The sequence below is a fragment of the Bufo gargarizans genome, chromosome 7 (assembly GCF_014858855.1).
Source record: "Bufo gargarizans isolate SCDJY-AF-19 chromosome 7, ASM1485885v1, whole genome shotgun sequence".
In the NCBI taxonomy this organism is placed as follows: Eukaryota; Metazoa; Chordata; class Amphibia; order Anura; family Bufonidae; genus Bufo; species Bufo gargarizans.
This window is the reverse complement of record NC_058086.1, coordinates 106,381,304-106,408,227: the sequence shown is the minus strand read 5'-3', so window position 1 is coordinate 106,408,227 and position 26,924 is coordinate 106,381,304. Positions and strand designations below refer to the sequence as shown.

At 44.4% G+C, this 26,924-nt stretch overlaps 1 protein-coding gene across 1 annotated transcript in view; it reads left to right on the top strand.

Annotated features, from left to right (window-relative positions):
* Positions 1-26,924, top strand: part of LOC122944185 (L-selectin-like) — a 760,442-nt gene that overhangs the window by 514,772 nt on the left and 218,746 nt on the right. Inside the window, exon 7 of the mRNA XM_044302412.1 lies at positions 20,380-20,565. Coding sequence (XP_044158347.1) covers positions 20,380-20,565 — 186 coding nt within the window. The remainder of the gene's footprint in view (positions 1-20,379; positions 20,566-26,924) is intronic.

Sequence of the window (26,924 nt, the reverse complement as noted above, 5' to 3'; positions counted from 1 at the left end):
TCTGACTGTGATCAGTTCTGATCACTTACAGATACTATAAAAGTACCAATGCTGATTAGTGATACGCTAATCAGCGAATCAGTGACTGCGGTGCGGTGGGCTGGGCGCTAACCAACGCTAACTACCTACCAATGGGGCCTAAACTATCCTAAAGCCTAACCGTCAATACGGGTGAAAAAAAAATCACTTTTTTCCCTTTCACTAGTGATTGACAGGGGTGATCCAGGTATTAATTGGGGTGATGGGGGGGTGATCTGGGGCTAAATGTGTTGTGTTTTGTGCACTTACAGTTATCTGTGCTACTCTGCTGGAACCAACCGACAAAAAGGACCAGCAGAGGAGCACAGAAGCCATTTAACACACTATATTTATAAATATAGTGTGTTATATGGCTTCTGATTCGATTTTTCAAAAGTCACCAGCCTGCCAGCGATGATCATTGGCTGGCAGGCTGGTGCCGAACTTCTTCTGTGACGATTCCCGGCCCGCACTGCGTATGTGCGGGCCGGCTTGGTGCGTCATCTCGCGTCTCGCGATATGACGCACCGATGCGTCGAGGAGGAATAACCCGGCCACCGCCCGAACGCAATCCTGCGTTAGGCGGTCGGGTAGCGGTTACTAGAGCTATGTATGGTAGGGAATGATTTTAAAGTGAAACCTCCATTTAGATTGAATCCCCACTGGCTATTGATAATAGATAACCACAAATAGATAGAAGAGGAAATCATCTCTTTTTGGGATAGGAATTATGCCTCAACTAAGTCTCAGTATATGTGGGATGCGTTTAAAGCATTTATGAGAGGGATCTTTATTAGTACAATTGCAAATTTGAGTAAGCAGTATGTGATGAAGGAGAAAAAACTAGAAGAAGCAGCCGCTAAAGGAATGGCTAGGTATGCTAAGGTGAAAAGAGATGAAGATAAAGAGATTATGCAGAGGACAAGCCAGGCTCTCTCTGACTTTCTTCTGGATAAAGCACAACATAAGCTGTTCTTTAGAGGACAAAAAAGTTTTTCGGAGGCAGGTCGTCCTGGGAAGATGCTTGCTAGAGTAATAGCAAGCCAGGACTCAAAGAAAGAGATTCGTAGTATACGTATGCCGGATGGCACGATTGTGGAAGATCAGGAGGGAATATTAGAAGTATTTATAAAATATTTCAGTGAATTGTATGAATCAGAGAGTGTCCTCTCAGAGGCAGAGATTGACTTGTACTTGGATTCTATTCCCCTTCCGGTCCTTACAGATGGGCAAAAGGAATGATGGGAGATGGATTTGTCTCTCCACGAGATAGAAGATGCATGGAAGGCCTGCTCAGGTAACTCTGCCTCCGGACCGGATGGATTCCCGTACGAGTTCTATCGTAAATACAGGGAGATTGTTTTTCCCCATTTGGGGAAAACACTCTCTGACTCAATAAAAGAGGGAGTTCTCCCAGAAACAATGACAGAGGCTGTGATAATAGTAATATTAAAGAAGGGTAAGGACCCTAGTGAGTTGGGATCTTATAAACCGATTTCCCTCCTTAACACAGATGTTAAACTTTATTCTAAAATTTTAGCTATGAGGCTATCTAGTGTTATGATATCAATTGTACATCCAGATCAAAATGGCTTTATCCCCAATAAAAGGACCCATTATAATTTACATAGTCTTTTTGCTAATATACAGACTTCGGGTGGGCCTTCACAATCTATTTTGTCTATAGATGCGTCTAAGGCGTTTGACAGAGTTGAGTGGGGGTTCCTATGGAGAGTGCTTTATAGGATGGACTTTGGCCCTAGGTATATTAACATGGTTAAACTTCTTTATAGATACCCTACTGAAAGACTAAATAAAAATGGGTGCTTTACAAGAAGTTTTCCCATGACTAGGGGCACTCGCCAGGGCACTCTCCCCTCTTTTATTTGATATCTATGTCGAACCTTTGGCTGTCAGGGTTAGACAAGATCAGAGGATATTAGGGTTCGGGGTATTGGGAATGGAAGACCGCATTTCTTTATATGCTGATAATATTTTATGTCCAACAGACAAAACCTGCTCTCTCAACCATTATGGAAACTCCTTTGGACAAGCCTCAGGTCTGGATGAAAATTGGCATAAAACTACTATTATGCCATTAGATACAACAATGACGCCCTTAGATAAATTTCCATTTCCCAAGGATAGCCCAATGAACACCTTGAAAATTGTTAATTCTTTTGAGTATCTCGGTATCACTGTCTCCCCTAGGGTGGAAGATCTCATTCCGCTCAACTTGATGCCATTGATAAATAAGTTAAGGTTAAAATTAGCAACTTGGCTTCGATTACCTTTGTCAAAGGCTAATAGAATATCTTTAGTCAAGATGGTGATTATTCCTCAGTTACTCTATCTCTTTAGGAATTCTCCAGTTTGGATCCCGGATAGGTATTTTAAGTTGATTGAAAGAATTATTAACGATCTACTCTGGGGAAGGAAACGGGTCAGACTTAAATTAGAGTATTGGTATAAGCCCCTGGAGAGTGGAGGAGTTAACCTCCCCTGTTTCAAGGGTTATTTATTAGCTGCACAGTTTTTTTTTGTGAATGGAGGGATAGCCCACTCTGCAGGGACTTAGTTAATAGATCTCCATATGATATTTTTTTACTCTCTTGGAGTCTGATCAATTGATCAACTCCGATAGGGAATTTAGATTAGCCAGGAATCTTTTTGTGAAGTCATGGCAGGCTATTAGATTATGGTGTGGAGTGAAAGATTCACTAGGTTGCACTCCTTTATGGTGCAATCATCATTTTTTTTTTGTATAAACAATTTTTATTGTTTTTGTTTTTTAAATATTAATAAATTGTACATTGCAGAAGAGGTATATCATGTAGCAATAATAATAGCCATAATGTACAGTCTGTAGTAACAAACATTACATACGTATGTAGACACAGTGATTTTCTCATTCACATATAATGTAATGTGCATAGAAACAAAACCTAAGAACGACGGAATACTTAGATTGAGAACATAACCGTACCCAGTCAAGTGAAGTTCCTGTATTTTTTCCAGAAAGACCATATATTGAGAAATGTATTTCTGGTTTTCAATTCCCAATGTGAGAGTTCCTCAAGACGATAAAATTGATCGACTTTAGCTATCCATTGATCTATAGTGGGTATGTCCGAGCTACGCCAGTTCATGGGGACAAGTAGACGTGCCGCTGATATCAGAAATGAAAAGAGGGTTTTTTTGTGCTTGTCTACCCCTTGTATACCCAAAGAGAGCAACGCTATCTCAGGGGAGATGGGGAAGTCAGTGTCGCATATGGTGTTGCTCAGGTTAAAGATTTTCCCCCACCAGGGTTTTAACAGAGGGCATTCCCACCAAATATGGAAGTAAGATCCCTTATTCTTTTCGCATCTCCAACAATTATCTGGTATGTTGAGATAGAATGAGGAGATCTTGTCTGGGGTTCTATATCTAACTAGAACTTTGTAGCCGTTTTCCTGCACTCGGACACATCTTGAAAGCTTGTGTGGAGTGATGAAGAGTTTGGTTATTTCGGGTTGGGAGAGTTGCCTTCCCAGGTCCTTTTCCCACAGTGCAATTACTGCTGGTTTAACACTTAGGGCAGGTAAATTCAGCTTCTTATAAAGGACCGAGATCAACTTAGAAGGATAGGTATTGGACTTCAACATATTTTCTAACCAGTCCAGGGTTTTTTGCAGGTTTAAGGATTTGGCTCTGACGCTAATTTCCTTACTGATATAAGAGAGGAGTAGGGCATGTGCGGAAGTGATTCCCAATTTGTTTAAGAGGGGCTCTCCAGAGAGGGCACATCCATCTCCGTCCAGTAGGTCAGTAACTAACTTATTGGAAGATCTAATCCCTAAAGGGCATGCGTCTCTCAGCTCTTTTGGAGCTAACGAGATAATATCCCCCACCTGGAGGAGAGGGGAGGGTAGGGGTAGGGCAGAGCTATTGGAGGAGAACCACTTCCAAACCTTCAAGGAAGTGCGCACTATAGGGTTCGGGATAGAGGAAAGGGCAGGAAGTGGACTGTCCGACAACAACAGGGCCCTAATGGTAGAGGGAAATAAAATATTTTCCAGCGGTAGCCACTGCTTGTGACCAGAGGGTCGGAGCCAGTCAATCACTCTATTTAAGTGTATAGCCTTCATGTAAAGTTCCGGGTCAGGCAAACCTATCCCCCCACGGTGTTTGGGTTTTGTCAAAGTAGAGAAGGAGATTCTGGGTTTTTTACCCTGCCATATAAATTTTTGGATCTGGGCATTTAACAACCTAAAAAAGAACCTAGGGATAGCAATAGGAAGGACCTGCAGGAGGTAAGTGAGTCTTGGAATTACCAGAGACATTACTAGATTTTTTCTTCCGAACCAAGACAGGTAAGGAATGTCTAGAGAATCCAGCTGAGCAACGATGGCCCTCAATAGGGGGGTATAGTTGAGCTGAAACAATTCAGAAAGATTAGAAGTTAATTTGACGCCCAAGTAGGTTAAATGTCTATTGGACCAGTTAAAAGGCGAGTTCAATTGGAGGGCTGAAATTTGAACAGGGGATAAACCTAAGTGAAGAATTTGGGATTTTTGGGGATTGATTTTGAAATTTGAAAGAAGACCGAATCTATTCAAAAGGGATAATATAAGAGGAATGGACCTTATAGGATTTGTTGTAAGAATAAGCAGATCGTCTGCAAAAGCTGCTAGCTTAAAATCTTTTGGGCCTAATTTTAGTCCATTGATGCCCTCTTCCTGTCTCAAGGCCTGCAAAAGGGTTTCCATCACTAGAACAAATATAAGGGGAGATAAGGGGCATCCTTGACGGGTTCCGTTCTTGATCAAAAATCTGGCAGAAATGAGACTGTTGACCAAGACTGAAGCAAAGGAATTCGTGTACATTGCGAAAACCGCATGAACATATGGGGCAGGAAATTGGAATTCGTATAGGGTATGTTTTATGTAAGACCAGTCTATTCGATCAAATGCTTTTTCAGCATCGGTGCCTAGCAGAACCAAGGGTCTCTTTTTGTGGGAGGCATAGAAGAGGGCATCAAGAACTTTCGTAGTATTGTCCTTCCCCTCACGACCCTTCACAAAACCCACTTGATCAGAGTGGATTAAGTCAGGGAGGAAAGTTTGGAGTCTAGTGGCCAACATTTTTGCTAAGATTTTCAAGTCTATGTTCAATAGGGAAATAGGCCGGTAATTAGCACAGGAGGAGGGGTCTTTCCATCTTTAGGTATGATAGTAATAAGGGCAGTAGTCATATCGGCTGATAAAGGTTTATTACCGAGGGAAGAGTTACAGACTGGGAGAAAATATGGGATTAGAGAGTCTTGGAAGGAGGTGTAGTAAGCGGTTGGAAAGCCGTCCGGGCCCGGGCATTTATCTTTTGGGGAGGATTTGAGAGCTGCAGCCAATTCGGACGCCGTGAAAGGCTTTTGTAGAGTTTCTTGCTGGTCTGGGGATAGTTTAGGTAAGTTAAGCGTTGCCAAAAAGGCCTTAATTGACGAGTCTCTATTATGAGCATGGGGGTCCCCTGAGGGGGGAGGTAGGTTGTACAGGGCTTCATAAAAAAGCTTAAATTGTTCGGCTATAGTCTCCGAGGAGAAGAGCAGTTGGCCCTGGGGAGTTTTAATGGAAGAAACATGCCTAGCTAACTTCCTACGTTTAATACGCTGCATCATGAACTTTGAGGCTTTGTTGTCATGTGCAAAAAACTTATGCTGGGAGGATAAGTAGTATTTAGCGGCTCTAGCATTTAAGAGGTTTTTGAGCTCTGTTCTAAGAGCTGTAAGATCCGATAGATGTTGGGCTGCTAGGGATCTCTTGTGGAGAGACTCCAACACATGAATCTGGTCCAGAAGAGAAGAAAGCTGTTTATCCGCTTGTTTTTTCAAATAGGAGCATTTACTAATGAAATGGCCTCTCATAAAGACTTTATGGGCATCCCAAAGGGTATGGGGGGAAATCTCTGGGGTATTATTAAGAGAGAAGTACTCTTCCAAGAGGGACTTGAAATGTTTTCTAAGGCCATCGTTGCTCAGCACGGATTCGTTTAGTCTCCAAACAGGAGTTCTACCTGATTCTGAGGGTGGCCGGATAGTGCAGAAAATAGGGGCATGATCAGATATGGTGATGTTGCCAATTTTTGCATCCAAAAAAGTAGGTATCTGATCCTTTGGTACGAGTATATAATCTATCCTGCTATAGGAGTGACCTGGAGCAGAGTAAAAGGAATAGTCCGTGTAGCTTGGGTTGAGGCAACGCCATATGTCTATAAGTCCTAAATCGTATAATCTGGAGTTCAGTTTTTTAAGAGATTTAGCAGAAAAAGAGGATTTCTTAGTGGATGTATCAACAAGGGGCTGTAAGGCGACATTGAAGTCCTCCACAAGAGTTAAAAGGGTCAAAAACCAGTTTATCTGGTCACTGTTTGGGGCGTAGACATTGACAAATGTGTACATTTTGCGATCAATAGTGCCCTTAAGAATGATATATCTGCCTTCTGGGTCCTGTGTATGTGCAGAATAAGTGAAAGAAACATTACCTTTGAAACCTATACTCACTCCTCTAGAGGCCGCTCCTCCCGCACCGCAGTGATACCAAGTAGGATACTTGGAGAATGAGAGGTCCGGGTATTTGCCATGCTTATAGTGGGTTTCCTGTAAAAACAAGATTGAGCATCTTTCCTTCCAAAGGAGAGAAAAAAATTGGGATCTCTTAGATGGAGATCTGAGGCCCTTCACATTAAAGGACGCTAATTTAAGGTCAGTCATGGCTGAATGATTGGACCGTACTAGCGGCCCCTAGAGAAGCGAGCACAGTCCCTCCACTTGACATATATAGGCACAACCGGTAAACAATGGTAAAACAGTAATGCGGCATGGGATAATCAAATTGCCGCTTTAAGAGTAACAGGAAGCGTAACGGCTTCTGCAGAGAGGGGAGGGAGTTATTGGGGTTAACCCAAGTATATGGCCCTGCTAATGATGGGAACATTTTAAGCTTTTAGTCATGTACTCCAGACAAAAGAAGGAGGAAAGTAAAGGAGGGATGAGGAGAGATGTAGGGGTACAGATGAGTAAAGACATGGTAGGGGATGAGATTGAGAGAAAGCTAGGAAGGTAGATCCAGTGGGAGCTGGAGATATGTGTATAGCTTACAACATGCCCACAGAAGTAGAGAGAAAAGGATCTAAGACACAGTCCCAGTTATCCTCCTTGGAGTCAGGTTGCCACTGCGATTCTTCATCCGCTGTCTTTTTGGAGTAGAAACCTTCTCCCAGGGGGTCAGTCGTGGAAGATCAGGCAGAGTAGAGATCTCAGTCACAGCATCCCAGCTTGCTATGTCCATTGGTGGAAAGTCCACAGAAGAAAATGCTTCTTGAAGATCCGGATAGGAGGAAATCTTCATCTGTTTTCCCGCTTATTTAAACGCCAGACCAAAAGGGAAGGTCCATCTGTATAAGATATTCTTGCTGTGCAAATGGTCTGTAAGAGGTTTCAGGATTTTCCTCTTATTCAATGTGACAGGGGAGAGATCTTGAAAAATCTTGATGGTAAAGTCCCCAAAAGAGATGGAGTTAGAGGCTCTGGCTGCATTAAAGATCTTCTCTTTGTCTGCATAGTTTAAAAAACGGCAGATAATGTCTCTGGGAGGTTCTGTGTCTTTTGGTTTCTGTCTGAGGGCTCTGTGAGCTCTTTCAATAATCATATCAGACAAATCCTCATTCCCCAGAAGTTTTGCAGCTATCTGTTTAATGGTGGACTTTAGCTCCTCACTAGGCACAGTCTCTGGTATGCCCCTGAATCGGAGGTTATTCCTCCTGCCCCTGTTTTCCTGGTCCTCCATTGCAGCATGCAGATTATTAATGTGTTGCTGACAGGAGGAAAGGGAGTGAGAGACAGCGGTGCTATGCTCCAGGGTGGCCTGAGTGATAGTCTCCAGAGACTCTACCCTGTGACCGACGTGCTGTACCTCCTGTGTGAGTATGGAGATTTCTTGCATCAGGGGTGAAAGGGCTTCAGCAAGAGCCTGCTTGATAAAATGCCTGGACACAGGTCGGGAGCGGGAGGATACTGACTTACCACCATCGCTTTCCCCCTCAGACGTGCCTCCTTCAGCGCCTGCTTCAGAGCGCTCGTCTGCCGGCGCCATCTTGGATTCTTTAGGAGCAGGAGAAGCGGCCTGTTTCTTTAGGTATTTCGCCATTCCTGTGCCCGGATTAGGGCATTTCAGGATCACAGCTTGGTCTGTAGTCTTCTGTCCTCCTATTTTCACCATTTTGGAGTACAAAGGCGATCGTAATCAGGTCCCTTTAGCAGGAGAGTTAACGGAGCTCAGCAAAGCATGTCCTCACAGCCGGTGCAATCATCATTTTAAAACTTTAGATACACTAGTTAAGGATCAATATTGGCAAAAAAGTTATATTGTATATTTGACAAAGATAGTAAGTAATGGAGATATTATTTCTTTTGTAGAATTATCACAAAGAGAAAAAGCACAGAAATTATTATGGTTTCGGTATTTACAGTTAAGATCTGCACTTTTGAGTATACAGGAGAAAAATAGTCTTCAAATAGATACTTTAACACAATTTAATGAGTGGTTAGGGAATTTAGATCAGAAGATGAAGATTTCTCACCTCTATAAAAATGTATTAATAATTCGATTTGGAGATATTTCTCCTGGTCAGAGGACTTGGAAAAATGAGTGTCCAATGATCCATGTGGATGACCAGCAGAAGGTAACTCTAAATTTAAAATTGGTTTCACATAATTTCAATCACGTGGTGGTGCAGTTTAATATTCTACATAGACTCTATGTTACACCTATCTGGCTTAATAGATGCAGGATTAGGAAAAACTCTAACTGTCCTAGGTGTGATGTCCCTGAAGTGGACTATCTCCATATGTTTTGGTCCTGTGCAGAACTTTAACAGTATTGGGGAGCTATTCATAAATATATTGAAGGGAAACTGAAGGTGCGGGTCCCTTTTTCCGCTGAATGTTGGGTACTAGGTGAGCTGGCCAAGGTGAGCTGTCAGCAATATAAAAAAAATCTTTTACTCAAGATAATGTTTTTGGCACGTCTTTTGAAAGCACGTTCCTGGTTTTTGCGAAAGAGTCCGACTATGAATACATAGTAGAATTTGGTAAATATTACTAAGAGATATGAGTATATTCTGTATAAGCAGAGAAACATGGAGAAAAAATGGATTGAAATCTGGGGAGACTGGAATCCATAGAACTTCTGCTTCCCGCTTGTTACAACTTTTCTCGGAGGACTGGCGGTGAACGTAGACGCATCGCAGGGGGTGGGAAAGGGGGGATTGTGGGACGGTTAGAGAAAAATGTTGTTAATGTTATTTTTATTTTAATCATAGTTGCCGTATGATTAATAAAAATATTTTTAAAAATTATAATTAAAGTATAGAAATATTTGTTAAGCAGTTCAAGGCTTATAACATTTCACAGTGAACCACCGCTTCTAGGGCAATTGCAGGAGTGGTGCCTTGGAAAATAAAAGTTCATATTCGCTCTACTCATGATAATATAAACTTCACAAAAATTTTAGTTTTTCCGATTCCTACCTAGCGTGTTCAAAACTGCAGACAGACTCCCTTTAATGTACCATATAATATACTTTAGAAGCTTTTACAAAATTATTTAATAAACTTTGCATGTTTGTTGTGTGTTTTAAATTACTGTACATGTTAACATTTTTCTGTGGGTTAGGGCTCTTTCACACCTGCGTTCTTTTCTTCCGCCATAGAGTTCCGTCGTCGGGGCTCTATGCCGGAAGAATCCTGATCAGTTTTATCCTAATGCATTCTTTTTTTATTTATTTTTTTATTTAATATTTTATTGTAGGTTATACAATATAACAAAGGGACAAGTAACAAGGTGTAGGCTCGCAGGCCTCGACTTACAAGAGTAGGTATATGTCAAATACATGGAAGGATCATCATAAGCATAGTATACAAATATACAAGGCCATCAACCACTATTGACAAAAGAGAGCAACATTTACTCTAAGTGAGGTAACAATAAAATCAATCAATTAATACCTAGAGAGATGAGAAGACCCTGGCGATAAGACAGTTTGATGCCTATGCATGGGGTACATGTAATCAGGTAGACGTAAAGGGCATTTGAACTTCTATGTTCAGTAGCTATAGGGTCAGTGTCCCTAACGGATTCCAATGAGAAGTCTAGGGTTTGGGGGATCTGAAAATTGCCCACAATGACCATTTTTTAAGGAAGACCAGATGTGTACGGGATTCCCACGAGGATAGCTCCTCAAATCTATGGATCTGATCAATTTTCTGCATCCACTGATCTAAAGTTGGGACCCGTAGTCTGGAGCCAGAATTTGGGAAGCAGAAGGCGGGCCGCTAAGATCATCTGCGTAAATACAAATGGGGGTTTGGCCTTTCCGGTACCCCGAGGGAGTGAGAGAAGGGCAATTTGCGGGGAGGGCTGGAACTTTGTTCCACAAACCTTATTTGCAGTAGCGAAAATGTCACTCCACCACTTCTGTATGGGGAGACAGGTCCACCAAACATGGAGGAAGGTACCCCTCTCCCCAAGGCATCTCCAGCATGCGTCGGAACCCGATCCAGCATATCTTGATGTCTTATCCGGAGTGTTGTACGACCTTGTGAGGATTTTATAACTGTTTTCCCAGATCCTAACACAGCGGGAGACACCATGGGGGGAGTCAAGAAGTCTGGGCAGAGACTCAAAGGGGATTGTGATACCTAGATCTAATTCCCATTGCTTGACAAAAGAGGGTTTAGCTAGCATGGGGGGTAGGCGTAGTTTGCTGTACAGCCGTGAGGTAAGCTTTCTGGGTAATGCTTGTGAGGCAGACAAGGCTTCAAACCAGACCAAGGGACGAAGGAGGTCCCCTACCTTGATGTGTTGCTTTAAATAAGCCCTAAGGTAAGCTACCTGGATGAAATCCCGTGGGTGGGGATTAAGTAGAGCATTTGTGTCCCTAGAGTCCATCCATTCTCCAGTCGGGAGAGCTAAGGATATTAGTGGTATCGAGGAGGACAACAATCCTGGTGAAGTGGCCTTCCTTAACGTGAGGGGGGCCGTGTTCAGTGCATCCGATACTGTCAGGGTAGGCGAGGGGAAAGGGATGGAGCAGTGTGTATGTGACAGCCACTTCAACGCTTCCAAAGTGACCCGGATAATCGGATATGCGGACGTATGGCCGGGAAGAGTGGTCTCCTGACCTAGTAAGAGCGCCCTAGCTGGTATGTTTAGTATGTCTATTTCTATCTGGGCCACTACAGAGTACTGGGGAGGGTTCAACCAAGTTAGTGCTCGAGAGAGAAGAATAGCCTTCCCATATAGCTCAGGGCTTGGTAAGCCTATCCCTCCCGCATTTCTGGGCTTAATAAGAAGAGAGGGGGAGAGCCTCGCCTTCTTCCCATTCCAGATGAAAGAACTAAATTTCCTCATTATCGAGACATAGTAATGTTTGGGGATGGAGATGGGGAGAGCTTGTTGCAGGTATGTAAGTCTGGGGAGTATCAGGGAGGAGAGGAGGTTCTTTCGCCCAAACCAAGAGAGAGTTGGATTGGCTCGAGCCAGGTTATCAATAGAATCAAAGATAGACTTCCTCAAGGGAATATAGTTAAGGGAGAAAAGCTCCGTTATGTCTGGGCTAATTTTGATCCCTAAATACGTGATGTTAGGAGATGACCAGTTAAATGGGGAGTCCTTCATTAGTAGGAGTCGAGTCGATTGGGGAATACCTAGGCAAAGGACTAAGGATTTATTGGCATTAATTTTAAAATCAGACATTAGGCTATACGCCTTAAAGTGAGTCTGGAGTCTAGGAAGGGATGTTTTTGGGTCATTACGAGAACATCGTCCGCAAAGGCGGCAATCTTTTGTTCCCTGCCTCCCAAACATAGACCCCCAATCTCCCGGTCCAATCTTATGTTCGCCAAGAGAGGCTCCAAGGCCAGGATGAATAGGAGAGGCGATAGGGGGCAGCCCTGGCGTGTCCCGTTCCTAATGGCAAAAGAAGGTGATGTGGTGCCATTAACTAGGACTGAGGCTGTAGCTTTTTCATACATCGAGAAGACTGCCTTGATGTAGGGGTCAGGTAGGCCAAATCCCGCTAGAGCGTGCCTTAGGTATGACCAGTTGACTCTGTCAAATGCTTTTTCAGCATCCGTGCTGAGTAAAAGCAGAGGGGAGGAGAGTCGTTTAGCATGACAGAGGGTATTAATAACCCTTGAAGTGTTATCCTTCCCTTCTCTGTTGCGGATGAAGCCTACCTGATCTCCGTGGACAAGGTGAGGAAGGATGATAGCAAGTCTGTTAGCTAACATCTTGGCCAGGAGCTTGAGGTCTATGTTTAGGAGGGAGATGGGCCTGTAATTAGAGCACAGTCTAGTGTCTTTCCCCTCTTTGGGAATGAGAGTAATATGTGCCGCTGTCATATCTCTTGATAGTGGGATCCCCTTAAGAGACTGATTACACACATCCAAAAGGTGAGGGAGGAGTATTGCCTGAAATGTTTTGTAGTAGGCCAACGGTAGGCCGTCCGGACCTGGACTTTTCCCTGACGGCATTTGATTCATTGCATCCTTTAACTCAGTTAGGGAAAAGGGGGCTATTAGGCATGATTCCTGGTCAGGGTCAATCCTAGGGAGTTTAGCTGTTTCCAAAAAGGAAGAGATCACAGAGGTGCGATCTTCAGGGGCTGTTGATGAGGGTAGGTTATATAAGTCAATGTAGAAGGAACAAAATTGGGCGGCAATCTGTTCGACTGAGAAGATGGGGGTCCCTTCCTGTGTTGAAAGTTGGTGAACAAAGTTTGTAGATCTCCCCTTAATTCTGTTCATTACAAACTTGGTGGCCTTATCTCCTTGGGCGAAAAATTTGTGCTGTGAGCTCATATGATATTTGGCTGCTCTAGTGGCTAACAGGGATCTAAGTTTTGCCCTATATTCAGATAGTTTCTGAAGGAGAACATCAGAGGATTGAGCTTTATGACTGGACTCGTGTATCTGGATATTTTTCAGGGTGTCATCTATTTATCTTTCTCTCACTCTCTTGAGGTGCGTGCCCAAGCTAATAAAATGCCCTCTAACTACAGGCTTGTGTGCGTCCCAGAGTGTGTTGGCCGATACATCAGAACTCTTGTTGAGGAAAAAATATTCGGCAATTTGCTTGGAAATCCGGTCTACCGAATCTTGAAATCCTAGTAACGTTTCATTTAAGCGCCAGTTGAAACACGAAGGTGTCGATCTGGGGGGCTTAACTGAGAGATAGATTGGGGAGTGGTCTGAGATGTGAATGGCACCTATGGATGCTTCTCTGCACAGATGTAAGTGTTCTTTAGAAATGAATAGGTAGTCTAATCTATGTTTTGTGTGTCGAGGAGAAAAATGTGAAGTCCGGAGTATTTGGGTTAAGGGACCGCCAGGCATCAACCAGGTGTAGGTCCCAAAGGGTATTCCTTACATTTTTTAGGAAGTTTTTAGAGTGAGAGGATTTACGTGTGGAGATATCTCCAACAATAACTATACCTTCCTTAAAAGCCTCTATGATGGGAAATATGTCAGAAAACCAACGAGGTTGGCAGGTGTTGGGGGCATATAGGTTGACAAAGGTGTATACCTGTGGCCCTATATAACCCTTAAGAAGGATATATCTGCCCTCCGGGTCCAAACTCTGGCTTACAAATTTGAAGGGGATTCTCCTCTGAAACCCTATACTAACTCCACAGGAGGCTGAGGAGTTACTCCCGCAGTGGTACCAGTTGGAGTAGTGCGAAAACCGTATGTCTGGGTAGTGATTAAAACGTAAGTGCGTCTCCTGGAGAAACACCACCCCCGCCCCGGCTTTTCTCAGAATGGCAAAGACTTGGCTCCGTTTAGCTGGGGAGTGAAAGCCCTTGACATTTTAAGAGGCCACTGAGATGTCAGCCATAATGTGTTGTGTGTACGAATTTACCTCGGAGCCGTGGTGGCCTCCCCCCAGGAGACGCACTGGAACCATTGTGGACCCTTATCTCTTGCACCATAGGTGTCGCTCGTGAGGCAAAGACGATCCTGTCTGACATATTAGTCGAGTACCTTGAGTTAGGGGAAAAAAAAGGGAATAAAACATAACATAGTAAACAAACATAGGATACAAACATAGACATAGTACATAATGTCTAGATCTAGTGGGGGTAACTTGGTCTGCAGACCGTTTAAGAGATCGTTTAACGCCCTAGAATACGCGACGATAGGGCGGGATCAGGCCATAGCGCAATAAAGAACTAAAGGAACATTGAGTGCCAAGATGTAGGCTAAGAGACATTGCGCTAACAATGAAAGCATGAAAACATAGCAGTGAGGTAGGCAATTTAGAGAGACAGGATTACTTATATCAACTCTACTGTATACAAACAGATCTCTCTAGTGATCTTGTGAGAGACTTCTCGGTGTGAGATGGTGACCCCTTTTCTTAGAACGGGGTGACTTTGGCGTGCGTAGTATTTCGAATGGAGCCACTTTGGGTAACTCAGGCAAAGCGCTGAGGTCTTGAAAAAGTTCCCAGTTCTCAATCCGCATTGGCGGCACGTTCAGGATCTCAAAGGCAGATGTGAGGTCTGTGTAAGACGAGATGTTCACTCTCTTTCCTGCGTATGAGAAGGATAAACCAAAAGGGAAAGACCAGCGATAGAGCACCTTTTTGGAGCGCAGCCAATCCGTTAAGGGTTTAAGGGCTCTACGTTTCTTTAATGTAGACGGAGCTAAGTCCTGAAATACTTCTATCTTGGATCCTTCAAATGCCAGATCAGGGTGGGCACGTGCGGCATCCAGGACAGCTGATTTAACTTGAAAGTTCAGGTACTTACAAATAATGTCCCTGGGCGGCTCATCCGGCTTGGGCTTGGGTCTAAGGGCCCTGTGTGCCCGCTCTATGATTATTTCCTGCAAAGAATCAGGCCCCAGCAACGATCTGCTGATTTCAGTAATGGACGCCGCGACCTCTCCTGGGGCGACCGACTCAGGTACACCCCTGAATCTGAGGTTGTTCCGGCGCCCCCTGTTCTCTTGGTCCTCCAGGGAGCAGTGGATGTCATTCAAATAAAGGGCACAGCGGCGGAAAGATTCCGTTACAGCAGACTGGTGGTGCAGGATTTCTGCCTGATGATTCTCTAGGCTCTCCACCCTATCCCCTATTTGTCTCACTTCGCTCCTGCAGGCCGATAGTTCCTCTAATATCGGCTCCATCATTCTGCTCAGAGCGCGGTCTAGATATTTCCTTGTGACAGGGAGATCGGAGCTGGCCTGCGCTTCATCAGAATCACTCTCACCCTCCGATGGAGCAGGGGCGCGCTTCGGAGCTTTAGCCTGCGGCGTCGGCGCCATCTTGGGTTCTCTGGCGGCCACGGTAGCGGCGGCTTTCTTTAAGAATTTCTCCATTTCACCTCCTGCAATCTGAGTTTTAGAGAGAGCAGGGGTGTCCACATGCTTGTTGTTCCCGATCTTCACCATCTCCGTCTCTGTTAGCTAATGTTTGCAGGCGTCAGGGACGAATCTCTTCACAGAGCACGGAGCTATGCGACCATCTTCATCCGGCGCTAGCTCCGCCCCCCTATCCTAATGCATTCTGAATGGAGTGAAATCCGTTCAGGATGCATCAGGATGTCTTCAGTTCCAGAACGGAACGTTTTTTGGCCGGAGAAAATACCGCAGCATGCTGCGCTTTTTGCTCCGGCCAAAAATCCTGAAGACTTGCCGCAAGGCCGGATCCGGAATGAATGCCCATTGAAAGGCATTGATCCGGATCCGGCCTTAAGCTAAACGTCGTTTCGGCGCATTGCCGGATCCGACGTTTAGCTTTTTCTGAATGGTTACCATGGCTGCCGGGACGCTAAAGTCCTGGCAGCCATGGTAAAGTGTAGTGGGGAGCGGGGAAGCAGCATACTTACCGTCCGTGCGGCTCCCGGGGCACTCCAGAGTGACGTCAGGGCGCCCCACGTGCATGAATGACGTGATCGCATGGCACAACATCCATGCGCATGGGGCGCTCTGACGTCATTCTGGAGCGCCCCGGGAGCCGCGCGGACTGTAAGTATACTGCGCCCCCGCTCCCCGCTCCTACTATGGCAACCAGGACTTTAATAGCATCCTGGCTGCCATAGTAACACTGAAAGCATTTTGAAGATGGATCCGTCTTCAAATGCTTTCAGTACATTTGCGTTTTTCCAGATCCGGCGTGTAATTCCGGCAAGTGGAGTACACGCCGGATCCGGACAACACAAGTGTGAAAGAGGCCTTAGTATGATTGCCACAATACCAAATTTATGTAGCTTGTGTTATTTTGTATTACTATTGAAAATGAAAAAACTCTAAACAACTCTAAATAATTTTACAATGTTTCCCCATATTTTGAGACGTAGAACTTTTTTATTTTTCTGTTGATTGAAGTGTGTGACGGCTTTTTTTAGAGAGCTGAGCTGTAGTTCGTATTGTTCTTTTTTTCTAGCTGCTCAGATGCAATGGTTATATTAATTGTTGCATCTAAAGAGGTTAAGGTAATCTGTCACCAGTTTTCTGCTGTCCTCACTTTTAAATAAACAGCTCCAGCACATGCAAATGAGTCTCCATGTTAATGACCTCATGGCTCTCCCACATCACTCCTGTAGCTACCTGTTGGCACCTGTAGCAACCTGTAGCTACAGGAGTGACGTCACTAGTTGCTTCGTGAGAGCGCGCACTGCTGAACTCAGATCTGAACCAGCATCACCCCACCGGCCGGGGCGTGTGCTGTACGGTGAAGACTGTAAAGGACCTCGTACTTACCAAATAGAAAATGTACCTCAACAAGACAGCACTGGTGATAAGGTAACATTTACAAGAAGCAATAGCGATATTGAGTGATAGAAATTGTACAGGATTACCCACCAGTGTACACGCCAGACAAACAGTTATCCCATTTCCCTTCAGAACGTGGTACCACTAGCAAACTGAAAGTGCCTTTATTAAATGTGGCAGTTTGTGCAGTCCTGCTGCAGTACCGCAGCTACATAGCTACAGCAAACAATAGTGCGCTACTGTAGCAATAAATACTGATACTTAAGTCAGCAAGGAAGTTGACTTACATTTAGAATCAGCGTTTTAGAACAGCATTTTAGACACCGGTCTTAATAAGCCTGTGCACTGGATTGCCAAAGTTATATACAGGCCGGTGACTCTACTCTACATCACTTCAACGATCCAGTGCAGGGGATTATTAAGACCTGCTCTATTATTTATATTCTGTATACTTACATTTCATTAATAAAACTAAAATTAATGAAATATATGAACTAGATCAAAATAGCATTAGATGAAAGTCAAGCTGTAGTGAGAAGCTTTTATGATGGTCTGTGATGCACTACAGAGAATGAAAAAAGAACGAAAAAGAATTAATGAAAGGAATCTCGTTTTTAAAGATGTGAACTGAGCGGGTGCCTAAGCAACCAGGGGCCTGCTGTTTTACACAGCAGACATGAAGAGGCAGAATCCATGATCAGCAATAACATCAATCAAAGATACTTAATCCCACAGATTCCATGGTCAATTTCAACCACGGCATCTGAGCAGTCATTTCCCAGGAGTACTGTATGCCCAAGGACTTAATAGCTCACCCCACACTGAGATCAAGGGGACCATTTGGTTAGGTTGGCAGTCTCAGGGCTACTGAAGGCTCCAAAGGCCTGCAATATCGCACTACATCTCCCATAGTCTTCAATGTTAAAGTCCCATAGGAGGATTAAAAAAGTAAAAAAAAATGAAGATCTAAAAATTCATATCATCCCCTTTGCCCATTTTAAAAATAAAAATAACCAATGAAAAACTAAAGCTCATTAGCATTGCCACGTCCCAAAATGCCTGTACTAAATAAAATGTGATGAGAAAGTCATACACAACACAAAATAAAACTACAGACCACCCCGTGAAAAAAAATTAGCCCTTGCAGATATACAGTGCTGCCCATAATTATTCATACCCCTCGCAAATTTTGACTTAAAGTTACTTTTATTCAACCAGCAAGTAATTTTTTGACGGGAACTGACATAGGTATCTCCCAAAAGATAATAAGGCGATGTACAAGAGGCATTATTGTGGAAAAAAACGTGGTCAGAAGCCAAAAGTGATAGTTAGAGAGGTGAAAAAGAATCCAAGGATCACCACCAAGGCCATCCTGGTGAATCTGGGCTCTGCTGGTGGCAATGCCTCAATGCAGACAATCCAACGGACACTGCACACTGCACACAAAAGCTTGCTTGGCCTTGCAAAAGCTTGTCTGGACAAAGAAGAAGACTTCTGGTCTTCTGTGTTATGGTCAGATGAAACAAAAATTGGATTGTTTGGTGACAATGATGTTTCCTTCATTTGGCGTAAAAAAGGAGAAGCCTTCAACCCAAAGAACACCATCCCCACTGTCAAACATGGTGGTGGGAACCTAATCTTTTGGGGGTGTTTTTCAGCCAATGAACCAGGGAACCTAATCACAGTAAACGGCACTATGAAAAAAGAGCAATACATGAGGATTCTCAACGACAACATCAGGCAGTCTGCAGAGAAACTTGGCCTTGGGCACCAGTGGACATTTCAGCATGACAATGACCCAAAACACACAGCAAAAGTGGTGAAGAAATGGTTAGCAGACAACAACATTAACGTTTTGGAGTGGCCCAACCAGAGTTGAATCCAATTGAGAATCTGTGGAGGGAGCTAAAGATCAGGTTGATGGCAAGAAGACCCTCCAACCTGAAAGATTTGGAGCTCATTGCTAAAGATGAATGGGTAAAAATACCTGTGGAGACATGCAAAAAGCTGGTCTGAAATTATAGGAAGGGTTTGATTGCTGTAATAGCCAATAAAGGCTTTTCTATTGATTATTGAGAAGGTTATGAATAATTTTGGACTGGACACTTTTTGCTCAAATGTAAATAAAACCTGAGAAATGTTTTTTTTTCCCACAATAATGCCTCTTGTACATTGTCCTATTATCTTTTGGGAGACATCTATGTCATTTCCCGTAAAAAAAAAAAAAATTACTTGCTGGTTGAATAAAAGTAACTTTAAGTCAAAATGTGCCAGGGGTATGAGTAATTGAGTAATTATGGGCAGCACTGTGTATATAGATATATATATGTATATATATATATATATATATATATATATATATATATATATTAGATGTGAGACGAAAAATCAATCAAATCCACGAATCCCTCGAATATTGCTAGATTTGTGGGATTTGTGGACTCGAATCCCGTTATCGAATAATCGGCCGATTCCTTTCTATACGGGCAGGAGCAGGTGGTTTACTTTAACTTTAAATCAGCGCATCTTTATTACCTTACAATGAAGCTCCAGTAACAGGCAGAGCGGGCGGCGGCTTAACCCCACTTACTCACGTGACGCGCCTGCTCCGTCTGCTTCATTCATAAAGTGGGAACACTTTTCCGGAACACTTGCCAGGCATTATTTTCCATTGAAATGCATTAATGCTGGATCCGGCCCCAAGTGTTTCGGAAAAACGGACCCGGTTTTGCGGTCTGCGCATGCGCAGACATTTAAAAATATGAAAAAGATAAATACTGCATCCGTTTTTCTGTATGACAACCGAAGAGACGGATCCGGTATTGCTATGCATTTGTGAGACGGATCCGCATCTGAATACGTCTACAAATGGTATCCGTTTGCATACAGATCGCCGGACCCGGCAGGCAGTTCCGTCGAATCCAACAACACAAGTGTGAAAGTACCCTTACCCAGAGAATGCTGTAAAAACAAAACCTATAAGACTTTAGCAAAATTGCAGTTTTTTTCCAATTCCAACCCATTTGGATTTTTTTCCAGCATTCCACTACATTGTATGCAATATATGCAGTGTTATTTGAAAGTACAACTTGTCCCACAAAAAACAAGCCCTTATATAGCTATGTGAATGGAAAAAAAAAAGTCATGACTCCAGAAGGCAGGGAGTGAAAAGCAAAAAATCCCTGACAAGTGTTCAGCTCTTTTTAAGTGTGTTATTGTTCTGTATGGCAGTATTATTTATTCAGTATATGGACATGTTATTTATTGCTATAGTTGATCTGTGTCCATTCAAATTATACAACAAAATGCAGAAATTATCTAAAAGTATGGCAAACAATGAAATCAGACATACTTGTACTAGAAATACCTCTAATGCAGTTTACATGCACTTCAATAGATTTTGTAACAACAACCAGCAAATGAAATCAATTATTTTTTTCCATTATTATGGTTTGTTTTAAAATAAATCTGTTATTAACTTTTCAATAAATGTTATGTTTTACATAGTTCAAGATATGTTAAAAATACCAACTTTTTTTTGTACAGCTGTTTCTTGTATGAGCCTGCAAAGTCCAGAACATGGTAAAGTGAATTGCTCTTATGCATTCGGAGAATACAGATATAAATCCATTTGCAACATCACTTGTGAGGAGGGATTTGATTTACAAGGATCAACATCACTTTTGTGCCAGAACACAGGAGAATGGTCTGAATCTACACCCATATGCTTAGGTAAATACTTTGCTACACAACATAGAAACTTTTGGTGGTTAGAAATCGTGTTCTTTTTTCTGGTTTCTTTTCTTTTTCTTTTTTTTATTGTATACTATTATATTTTACTGGCATTGTTTAAAATCCCATGTAGGAATTCCAGAAAAAAAAAAAAAAAAAAGAAAAAACAAACATTACAAATTGCATTAAAAACAGCTATCTCATGGCTGCAGAGATCCTAAATAGTGGTGTATAACACTTTGTTTTGTAGTAACATGCATAGGGAGTCTTCTGTGGTAGTGAGACAATGCTGTGAGTAGGTATGACACTCAGATGACAGGCATCGCTCTTAGAATCACTGCACACTTCACTTATTTGGGCAGTTACGGGGCCAAAACTGACAAAATAACTCAAGTATGAACTCAGCCTTATAGGTCAATGTTATCGACGGGTATAAAGAACTGTGCAGAGGCCCAAGATCATACTATAGTGTGAAAGAGCAGACTCCTTTTACACCGTCGACAGCTGATTCCACATAGATGTCTACAACCTCTTCTATTAAATGTTTATACAAGTAGAGCCCCCCGACAGAGTGAAGAGGATGTCAGCAGTAAGTTTTTGTTGACGTCACTGATTATTTTGCCCTTCCTCTAATCCATCAGAACAATAACACCAAAAAACGGATCCTGTCTGTTGAGCATCTGCCTTCACTCGGTCAGCATTTGGTCAGTAATCCATCAGTATTGCTAGAGCCCAAAAAAACAGGAGTGGATTCAAAACAGAGGTGACACGTGAATGGAATATTTGCATATCTTCTGGGTTTTGTACCCACTCCTGCTTTTGGTTACCAAAGCATAAGCCAATTCTGCTGCAAAATAGAGACAATGTCATACAGGCCTTACAGCTGCTACATAGACAGGATCCGTTGTGTGTCTCATTTTTCCTTCCTTCTGACAGATCATAAGAAGGGTCAAATAAATGAGGATGTCAACCAGCCCAAAAAGGCAAAATAGTGGCCCAGTCATGGGGTGGGAATATCATGAGAAATACACATAGTGGCCCAGTGACATAGTGGTAAGGTGGCAACAGCATTAGGAGACCACAGAGTAGTGATGTTGCAGCAGCATGAGGAGACCACAGAGTGGTGATGTGGCAGCAGCATGAGTAGACCACAGAGTGGTGAAGTGGCAGCAGCATGAGGAGACCACAGAGTGGCCCAGTGACATAGTGTTGAGGTAGCAGCTGCAGCATGAGGAGGCCACAGTCTAGAAAGGTGACAATGTAAAGGTGGCAGCAGCATAAGAAGACCACAGAGTGGTGATATGGCAGCAGCATGAGGAGACTACAGAGTGGGGAAGTGGCAGCAGCATGAGGAGCTTACAGAGTGGCAAGGTGACATAGTGTGGAGATGGCAGCAGCATGAGGAGACCACAGAGTGGTGATGTGGCAGCAGCATGAGGAGACCACAGAGTGGTAAAGTGGCAGCAGCATGAGGAAACCACAGAGTGGTAAAGTGGCAGCAGCATGAGGAAACCACAGAGTGGTGATTTGGCAGCAGCATGAGGAGACCACAGAGTGGCACAATGACAGAGTGTAGAGGTGACAGCATCAGCATGAGGAGACCACAGAGTGGCCCAGAGACAGAGTTGTGAGTTGGCAGCAGCATGAGAATACCACAGAGTGGCCCAGTGACATGGTGTTGAAGTAGCAGCAGCATGAGGAGACTAGTGAGTGGTGATTTGGCAGCAGCATGAGGAGACCACAGAGTGCCCCCTTTCCAGTCTTCTTAACTGGACACAAACAAACCCTAGCAGCTATCTTCAGAAGAACAATAAAAAAGGGACAGGTTTTGGCAACCAACTACAGGTAGTCACACAGTAACTATTCCAATATACTATCACTATATAAGAGCCTCATACATACCCCTGTTTTTTCCGCCATTCTCATATACTGTACTTCCTGGATGCTCCTGGAGGAACAGGAAAAATGTTTCTCATTAATCTGCTTCTTGCCAAAGTACGAAGTGCTGGTGGCATTGCTCTTGACATTGCTGGTGACATTGCTAAATATATAATCTTTACAAGCGCAATTACTTCTATTTTGTAGTAAAAGGTTTACTTTAAAGAAAATTATGTCCTCAAACCAGTAGCACATTTTTTAACCACACACACAAACCACATACGAAATAAACCAGTGCAAAACTGGGCAATTCTCATGTCGCCACTACACAAACAAACAATGAAATATACCCGTGCGAAGCCGGGTCCTTCTGCTAGTATATATATATTGTGAGGTTTTGCTCTGGTAGACAGGATAGCGGACACAGTATAGAGGAAATCACAAAGTCTTTAAATTAAACAGTTTGGTGTTTATTCACACAAAAGGAAAAATAAAATGACTGTTCACAGTCTTGGTGTTTGTTCACACCATGCAATGTCCATAGAACTAAATAGTCTCCTGATTAGCAGTTTTCTACCCGCAGTCCACAGAAGCCCTTTAGCACAGCACAAATTCACAAATCCCAAAACACAGAGACTCCCTAGCTTCTCTGTCAGATGGAGGATAAACCACTCCCAGCTGAGACTGCTGGCTGGGTTTTATATAGGCCAAAAAGTCCCGGCCTGGAGCATGGGGAGAAGCCACCCACCCAGCACTTTGGCTACTCCCGGTAAGAGCTGGCTTAGATCGGCTTTATAGCCATACTAACAAAAAACTGTGTCAGTCAGCACTAGCTGCCGCTGACACTTAAAACTACCGGCTCTTACCTCACCAAGGCCAGGAATCTCGGTGGCACATACTTTCCATCAATGATGGCCCCTTGCGCCTTCCTACATACCTCCCCCCTTTGTTCAACCCTGAGGGGGTGAACACCCACCAGACAGTGTACCTGGGACAGGGCATCTGCGCTTCCCTGTAACCTGCCTGCCCTATGTTCCATGGAAAATTTAAAGTTTTGTAATGACAAGAACTACCTGGTGACTCGAGCATTCCTCTCTTTGGCCTGGCTCATCCACTTGAGAGGGGAGTGGTCGGTCACAAGACAGGACTTTCTCCCCAACAGGTAATAGCAGAGAGACTCAAGTGCCCATTTGATGGCCAGGCACGCTCTCTCCACTGTACCTAGTCTCAGCTGGGGTAAGCTTTCGGCTCAGAAAAACAACAGGATGTTTCTCCCATTGATGTCCTGAGAGAGTACAGCTCAGAGGCCTACTTCAGAGGCATTGGTCTGTACCACAAACTTCCTTTTGAAGTCAGGCATCACCAATACCAGGTTCCCCACACAGGGCAGACTTCAAAGAGGAGAAAGCCTTTTCCGCCTGCTCGTTGCACTTAACCGTCACTGACTAGTGTCCCTTCAAAAGGCCTGTCAATGGTGTGGCAACTGTAGCACAATTGGGCCCAAACCTCATAGAGTACCCCACCATACCCAGGAACGACAGTTCAGGACCAATTCCAAATTGCCTCAATTTTCTTCACCTGAGGTTTGCTAACTCCGCGTCCATTTACATACCACAGGTACTTGGTCTCTTCTAACCGTAGTGCGCACTTTTTTGGGTTAGAGGTTAAGCCAGCCTTCTGAAGGGAGTCCACTACAGCCTGTACTTTAGGAAGGCGACTTTCGGTCCTGTGGATAACGATATCGTCCAGGTACGCCAAAGCGTGTCCCATCCGGCTTGGGTAAGACTATCGGACTGGCCCATTCACTTTTTGACTCCTCGATGACACCTAGCTGGAGCATTAGCTGAACTTCCTCCATGATGGCTTGTCGCCGAGCCTCGGGTACCCGGTATGGTTTTAACCAGACTTTTGCCTGAGGCTCAGTGATAATGTCATGTCGGACTATGGAAGTGCATCAAGGGAGGTCCGAGAACACATCCGTGTTCTGACTAATGAACTCCCCTGCTTCCTGAGCCTGTTTAGAGGAGAGGCTGTCAGCAATTTTCACTGTGGCAGCTGCTTCCCTTGCTTCAGACAGAGGGGCGGAAACCGCTTCCACTAGAAACCCTGGTTGTGAGGTCTTCCGTACAGGTTTCCCTATTTTTCCAGGGTTTGAGCAGATTCACATGGTACACCTGCTCCAGCTTTCGCCTCCCTGGCTGGTGTACCTTGTAATCTACCTCTCCAATTTTTTTAAGTACCTCGTAAGGCCCCTGCCACCTAGCTAGGAACATACTGTTTACGGTTGGTACCAGAACAAATACCCGATCACCTGGGTTAAAGTTCCGGACCTGAGCCTGTCGATTATAGACCCTACTCTGGGCTCGCTGCGCTGCCTCCATACGCTCCCTAACCAGAGGTAACACTGTTTCCATCCATCCTTGTATCTGGGTGACGTACTCAACAACACTTTTGTGAGGTGTGGGTTATTGTTTCCACGCGTCTTTGACCACACCCAACAGACCACGATGGTGTCTGCCGTACAGCAGTTCGAATGGCGAGAACCAAGTAGAGGCCTGGGGCACCTCTCACACTGCGAACACGAGATAGGGCAAAAGAATGTCCCAGTCCCTCCAATCCTTAGACACCGCTATTTTTAGCATATTTTTTATGTTTGATTAAACCTCTCTACCAGGTCATCCGTTTGTGGATGATACACGGATGTCTGTAGCTGCTGTTTTATGTGGAGCAACTTACAGAGTTCCCTCATGACCTCGAGGTCCCTTGGTCAGTCAGAACCTCCTTAGGCAGACCCACTCGAGAAAACATCTCCATTAACTTCTTAGCTATGAGTTTGGCTGATGTATGATGCAGTGCACCACCTCCAGGTACCGAGTGGCGTAGTTGACGACGACCAAGATGTGTTGGTGCCCTCTAGCGGAATTCGGTACCGGGCCTATGAGATCCATAACGATTCACTTGAACAGGACCTTGATAATCAGCAGGGGTGCCAGGGGACAACGGAAATGTGGCTGGGGGCTCGTTATTTGGAAGGTTGGGCAAGACTTACAATACTCTTCTACCTCTCTGAACACACTGGGCCAGTAAAACCGTTGTAGTATTCGGTCCTGTGCTTTCTGCATTCCCAGATAACCCCCGAGAACATGCTGGTGGGCTAACTTTAACACAAGTTTGCGTTAAGGCTGGGCCACCACCAACTGTTCAATGGATTCGCCTCGCAGCTGGTTTACCTGATACAACTTATCTTGATGAACCACAAAATGAGGAAACACCGACTCTGCACCCGGTTGTTGTGGTTCCCCATCTAGTAGTAATACATTTTTTCAGGCTCGGGATAGGGTTGGGTCCCAGTGTTATGCAGAACCAAAATTATCCCGGAGTCATTGAGGTCTGCGAGCTCAGGACCCGGCGGCAAGACCTTCATGTCTCCCAACATCACACTTAGCGGCCTTGTCTCCCCCTCTTCCACTGAAGTGGCGGTCACCCCAAACGCTGGCCCTTCGGGCTCAGGTTCCCAGTGTTATGGTCTCCCCCTGAGCCTGGCCACTTTGCTAGGGTTACATCTTTCTCACGGGTATCGGTAACTTTCGTATCAGGCAATAGTGCCGGGAAACCGGGAAAGTCTCTCCCAATTTTCATACTTTAATTTTGTGGCGACGGCCATCTCATGAGTCCACCTGCCAGCCACCGTTGACAGAGAAAACCGGGTGGTAGGATAGTCCTTTAAATCTCCATGAATGAACACAATACCGACTTTCCGGCCAGTATACTGAGCGGGCCGCACCAGGGCAGCTCTTACCAGGGACACCAGGCTGCCTGCATGCAGTGCCACCACCAGAGTGTCCCCCACTTCCGCCTGGCACAGGTGGCTATTGCCTACAATCTTGAAGGTACCTGTGGCACACAGCTTCCTGGTATACAATGAGTGGCGTTAGCCATAGTTAGTATCCATGGGTTCACCCCGATGGGGACAGTTAACCCTTTTGTGTCCACGGTCCTGACACTGCCAGCAGACCACTGGGGCATGGTCTGCTGGGGGTACATCCCGGGCGGGTTTTGCTGGCACCAGCCGCCGGGTCTGGGGTGGAGATTTGCAGGGTTTGACGGGCCTCCTCCCAAAAGAACCCCCCTGTAGTTTTCTGGTGGCCTTGTAGCATTCCACCAGGTCGACCATCTCTAAGGCATTACCAGGAGACACCTGGCCGATCCAGTGCTGGAGAAGGTACGGCAAAGCCCCCAGAACACATCCGCCAACAGTTGGTTCAGCATAGCAGTGGGAGTCAATACGTCAGGCTGCAGCCATTTTTGCAACCGGTGTAGCAGGTAATAATATTGTGGTCTGGCGGGTCTGGCGGGTTCAACCGGGTTAAATTCCAAATGATGCACCCGCTGGGCCTGGACCAATACATTCACCTCCAGTCTTGCAAGGATCTCACCTTTTATGGTCAGGTAGTCGTCCGCTTGATTATCGGGTAGATCGA